This window comes from Olea europaea, unplaced genomic scaffold, assembly GCF_002742605.1.
Source record: "Olea europaea var. sylvestris unplaced genomic scaffold, O_europaea_v1 scaffold2443, whole genome shotgun sequence".
In the NCBI taxonomy this organism is placed as follows: domain Eukaryota; kingdom Viridiplantae; phylum Streptophyta; class Magnoliopsida; order Lamiales; family Oleaceae; genus Olea; species Olea europaea.
The window spans coordinates 7863-12899 of NW_019242624.1; the positions used below are offsets into that span (position 1 = coordinate 7863).

A 5037-nucleotide genomic window follows, 5' to 3' on the forward strand; every position below is an offset into this window, starting at 1 on the left:
GAAAATGTGTATATTATGAGGCACACACCAGATATGCGGTAAATTACACGCAAAAACACACAGAGTCCAGAAAGAATTTTACTTTCCGTCCCCTCTTCCCCACCTCTGTAACCTATTCTTCTGATTCCAACCTTCTTCTCTCTGTAATATGTCTACACACAACGCATATATACATATGGGTGGTGCGGGGTGGGTATGAAGTATGTATACGTTTATAGCATTTGTGTGTATATAACATCTTGGATCTCCAACTATGGCCCACTTAAATGTGTTCTACATTCATTTCTCGATCTCGTCTTTTCTGTACTGGTAAGTTTCTTTACGTTCTCTCTGTTTTTATTGTGTATTTTTGTACCAAAAGTAATTTCATATATTTATGTTTCTGTTGTTTCAAGCTACCGCGCATTCCCCTAAACATTTGTTGTTTCTTAATATTTCTTACGTAAGATTTTAGGATTATTTCCAGCCAAACACGGTGTTGTTGCTAGTTGAATTTTCTTTTGTTTTTCTTTTTGACTTTTCTTATTAGTTGCTAGGTAAAAGAAAGAACTATATTGAATTAATTAATTAAATAATCTGGTGTAAACGGTATCTTGGATTTTTTATGGTATTTGAACAGTTTATTGTTGCTACTTGTAGAACTGTTGGGGCTGCTGAAAATTTTCAATCTTTTTTTTACAGTATTTTGATAGTACATTGATTTCTCGAATTGTATGCCTTTAATCAGCATATTACAGTATCAAAAAATAAATTCTGCGTTTTGTTATGGAATGATTTTACTAGGGAATCGGGGTAGAGACCTCCACTTTTAACCCTTTTGCACGGGTGGGTCATTTTCGTAGTCGATTGTGTTGTAAAAATGTAGCTATTTGTATAAGCAATTGTAACTCGATAAACTTTGACATGTTTAATCCGGAGTGGTGTATGTTATTGGCAATTGGACTAATGTTGGAATGCGAGGATCATTCTACTGTGATGAAACATTGTAGTATTCTTGTTGTACAAAACACATAGGAAAACGAAAATAATGACTAAAACATTAAATAGCTTCTTTGCCGAAACAAATCTTGTTCAAACAATTGATGCATATTCTAGAACAGTTCTGTTTCTTGTATCTTTTATTCTATCTTTTAAAATGACATGTTAAAAGATGAGGATGTTGATCGTTGGGTGATACTTCATTGTAAATTTTTGCCCTCGTGGGTTCAACTGCTTCCCCTGCTTTTAACTAGTGTTTTAGTATTAAATGCAGTTGCAATGGGGTTTTGAATACAATCTGAAGTATTTAGTTGGTGGGTTCGAAACTTGAAGAAGCATAATAGTCAACGAGCCAAGGGCATGATGTTGATAGGAGGTGATTACAATGTAAATTTGGTGCAAAGATATGACGGTTCTCTGCAAGAAGTCTTAAAACTTACAATGCTCAATCAGGAGGAAATTTTCAGAAAGCAGGTATTACCATTACTGTATTATGAGTACATAATTCGTTCAGTTGGTTGAGGCCTATGTTAACAACACGACACTGTACTGTCATGCTGGTGAAGAACATTTGGACATTGTAGTCGAGTTGTACCATAAAAATATTTGTGTTGAGAACTCAAATATTGAGATATTCATGCTTAGTTGCTTATTTAGCTCATAAGAACAAATGTTGGACTATGTTTGATGAAATAATTTCCTTGCCTTTTGGTCAATTAGCAGTCTATTCGTCTGTTTCTGGTTTTATTCAGGTTCTTGAACTCCACCGGTTGTATCGTATGCAAAAAATACTCATGAAGGAATTGGACTCGAAAATGGGAAGTGGGTTGAGTTACAGAAACGTGAGCACACATTCTTTTGTGGGTCGTTTTCTTTATGGTTCTTTATAAAATCTGTGGGGTTTTCTTCCTTTGCTTGTTTATGATTATAAAATCTAATAAATGGAGGTTGTTCATGTTCATAGGTGAGCACAACTGAGTCGATGAAGAACAAGTGTTTACACGACACTGGAAATTCATGCTTAAAACTCCATAGAACATGTTTAGATCTTGAACTACCCGCCAGTCACTGCAATGACAATGTTGATGAAGACTTTCTGAGGGAACAGAATGTTTATAGTACTGCAAAAGGGTCTTTCAAAATGGAGCACGACTTTCATTATGAAACAGTATCTTCTGTGGAGGAGCTTAGGCTCTCTCTGAGAATCAATAGAGAAACTTGGCAAAAAGGTATTTGCAGGCCAACGTGGGAGGATAAGGTTTTCTGTTCTCCTTCCCGTTTTGTAATTGATTTAGAAGGATTGAATGAAGCGTCATCCAATGGTAGACGTGAGACTTCTGCAGGAGTCAATCAATGTCACAGGGACATCTCTGGCTATGATATGTTGGCCAGGGGAAAGCTGTCTGATTCTCATGAAGTGGGATTGTTGGACCTCAACCGAAGTCTACTGGATGAATCATCTTTTCAGTCCATTGCTCTTGGAACGTCCTACCCATCAACAAGTACCGTTTCATGTGCTTCGCAAAGAACGGATGTTGAATATCGTAATCCTACTGCTCTTAATTGGAGAGAACCAAAATCTGATTGCTTCAATGAGTCGTCCATGTTGCTTCGGCCAGATACAGAATTTCTAAACTTGATGGCTTCAAAAAACAAGAATGACTGCCAACTTAATGGAGCAACTACATTATGTGATACGCATATTGAGTCCATTGGTGGGCCTTCAAAGAACACAGAACCAAAAAATGTAGACTCCCCAGCTATCTTGTCTGATGGAAATGAGAGTATTCCACCAATTCCAGAGATGAATGGCGAGAAGACCAAAGAAGACATGCCCTCTTCACATTTGGACACAAGTCAAGAACCAGTCGAGGGCACAGATAGCAACAAATCTCCAATCTCGTGGAAGTCTGATGGCATTGCTGAGGACATTTCGAGCAATAGAAATACAACACAATGTGGTAGCACCACGAGAAAATTGAACTGTTCACCTATGAAGAATGCATTCCCAAATTCTGAATCATCTCAAGTCGCAAGGAAACTATTTCAGGATAATGTTGAATGTTCTGGTGATAGTCATTTGAAATCTCAGTTCTTAGATCAGGTGAAAGGAGAAGCTGCAGAACATGATAAAACGGTAAAAAGGGGAGCCGTGTCTCTTATTTATTTTTCCTTGCAATGTTTAGCCGGAGATCAAAATTGCATTCCTTGTCCCAACAACGGAAAGAGGGACGTTACACAATGTTCTTCCGATTCCTATGAATCACTTGTACTAAAGCAACCCGAGAGCAACGTGGATGAATACTGTGTATCCTCTGCTGCTCCATTTGACGTAAATGGCTTGAATGAAATGGATTATGCAAAGAAGTTGAAAAGAGGGAGGAGAATGAAAGATTTTCAGAAGGAGATTCTTCCGAGTTTGTCGTCTCTTTCTCGACAAGAGATATGTGAAGATATAAGAATTCTGCAAGGAGCTATTCGGTCGAGAGAATACAAGAAATATAGAGCCAAGAACGATTGCAGAGATGACTACCTTGCTCCTGTGAGAGGCAGAAGGCCGAGAGGTAAAAGATATTATTCATGAAACATTGCTTGATAGTTAGAAATGCCATTTTACTTCTTTTAGCTTCATGAACCCTTTTAATTTTGCATTCTTGATTATCAGACAATTTCTTATAAACCTATTGCTTTGACACGTAATTCATTGACTAATCTGGCTGTTCACCGGTAGAAAAAATTTCTTGGTAGTTTTTTCGCTTCGAGCAAGAAGCAAACACGTGGGCCGTGTTTGGTCTCTCAATAGGGCAATCTAGTTTTGTTCTATACCTCGATTTATATAAAATTAATGAAGTTTTTTGTTTCATATAAAAAGTATCATTAAGAAATGTTTCGAGACAAATTGTAGCGAATGAAGGTTAACCTGAGCAAAATGGTTGAATTTAGATTGCAAGCATGTGCTTTCATTCTTGTGTTTTCCAACCTTTGGACCAATTCTACAGGATTACGTGCTAAACAAATTGGGCCTGAGTCTATGACCTAAATGAAATTAAATAAATAGGATTCATATAAATCTCAAAAGTATTTTTCTCCATGCAAAAAAGTGAAAACTTTATTTAGCCCTATTTGATGGCCATTATTGAGGAAAAGAAAATGATGTTTTGAATAGTGATTTAAAAAAAAAAATGTGTGGTTAAAAAGCAGAAAAATGTTTTGGATTCACGCGTAAAATATTTTATTATATGAATGTATGATTGAATATAAGTATGAGAATTAAATAATTTTATTTTACATGGAGACGAACATGGGCATTCACAATAAAGAAAATTTATATATAGTCACTAGAAAGTGGATGAAAATATTTTTATGTCTTGTAATTTATGTAGATGTCAATCTGAATTATATGCCAATCTAAAATGACTCATCCACAATTCAATTTAATTCAAATTTTGAGATTAGAATAAATACTGAATTATAAATGCGTATTCGTGCATAAATTGAATATTAGATGGATAATTGAAGAACAATCTCTAATATTTTTATTGATAATCATTGATAATCAAATAATTACTAACCCTAATGCTGGCTTGTACAGGTAAATAAACAATCCCTTGCGTGTGCTCTTCTAAACAATGTCAAATTTTAAGAAAATTAATCTAAACAAATCTCCAACTCTGTTTGAGCCCTATTTGTTGGGAAAAATAAATTTTGAAATAATAATTTTTTTTTTGGAGAATATGTGATTAAAAAAAAAATAGAGTAGTAAATTTATTTTATGGGAGAATCCGAGAATGAGTAGTTAAAAATGATTTTTTTTAATGAGTTTTGGAAAAAAAAAATGGAGCTCAAATATAGGCTAAATATTAAAATAAATTATTTAGACAGTAAATAAATTAGTATCTAATTACTATCAAAATTATTAAAGTGCCAATTTCACAACTTTACGATGGAATTTGGCTACAAAACTAGTGGACACTTCTCCTTGATGACTCATTGATTTTAACTAGAATTTTAATTTGCTTTTAAGTTAAACCAAATGGGGACTTAAGACAAAACATATCA

General features: G+C 34.8%; 1 protein-coding gene across 3 annotated transcripts; it reads left to right on the plus strand.

The window, feature by feature from the left end:
- The first annotated feature begins 6 nt into the window (after positions 1–6).
- LOC111382183 lies at positions 7–3690 on the plus strand. 3 transcript variants are annotated; one of them, XM_023006085.1, is made up of 4 exons: positions 7–309; positions 1241–1452; positions 1731–1820; positions 1943–3690. In XM_023006085.1, the coding sequence occupies exons 2-4, from the start codon at positions 1339–1341 to the stop codon at positions 3560–3562; spliced, it is 1824 nt and encodes a 607-aa protein (XP_022861853.1). In that variant the 5' UTR covers positions 7–309; positions 1241–1338; the 3' UTR covers positions 3563–3690. The 3 variants fall into 3 exon arrangements, with proteins under 3 accessions (XP_022861853.1, XP_022861852.1, XP_022861854.1); XM_023006084.1 differs by having other exon boundaries at positions 1253–1452; XM_023006086.1 differs by lacking the exon at positions 1731–1820 and having other exon boundaries at positions 1253–1452.
- The last annotated feature ends 1347 nt before the right edge of the window (positions 3691–5037 follow it).

What these genes read in the sequence shown, in the direction of transcription:
- LOC111382183 (XM_023006085.1), top strand. Translation starts at nt 1,339, where the DNA reads ATGATGTTGATAGGAGGTGATTACAATGTAAATTTGGTGCAAAGATAT. An exon ending in AGGAAATTTTCAGAAAGCAG is followed by an intron (nt 1,453 to 1,730) that starts GTATTACCATTA and finishes GGTTTTATTCAG; the next exon opens with GTTCTTGAACTCCACCGGTT. An exon ending in GTGGGTTGAGTTACAGAAAC is followed by an intron (nt 1,821 to 1,942) that starts GTGAGCACACAT and finishes TCATGTTCATAG; the next exon opens with GTGAGCACAACTGAGTCGAT.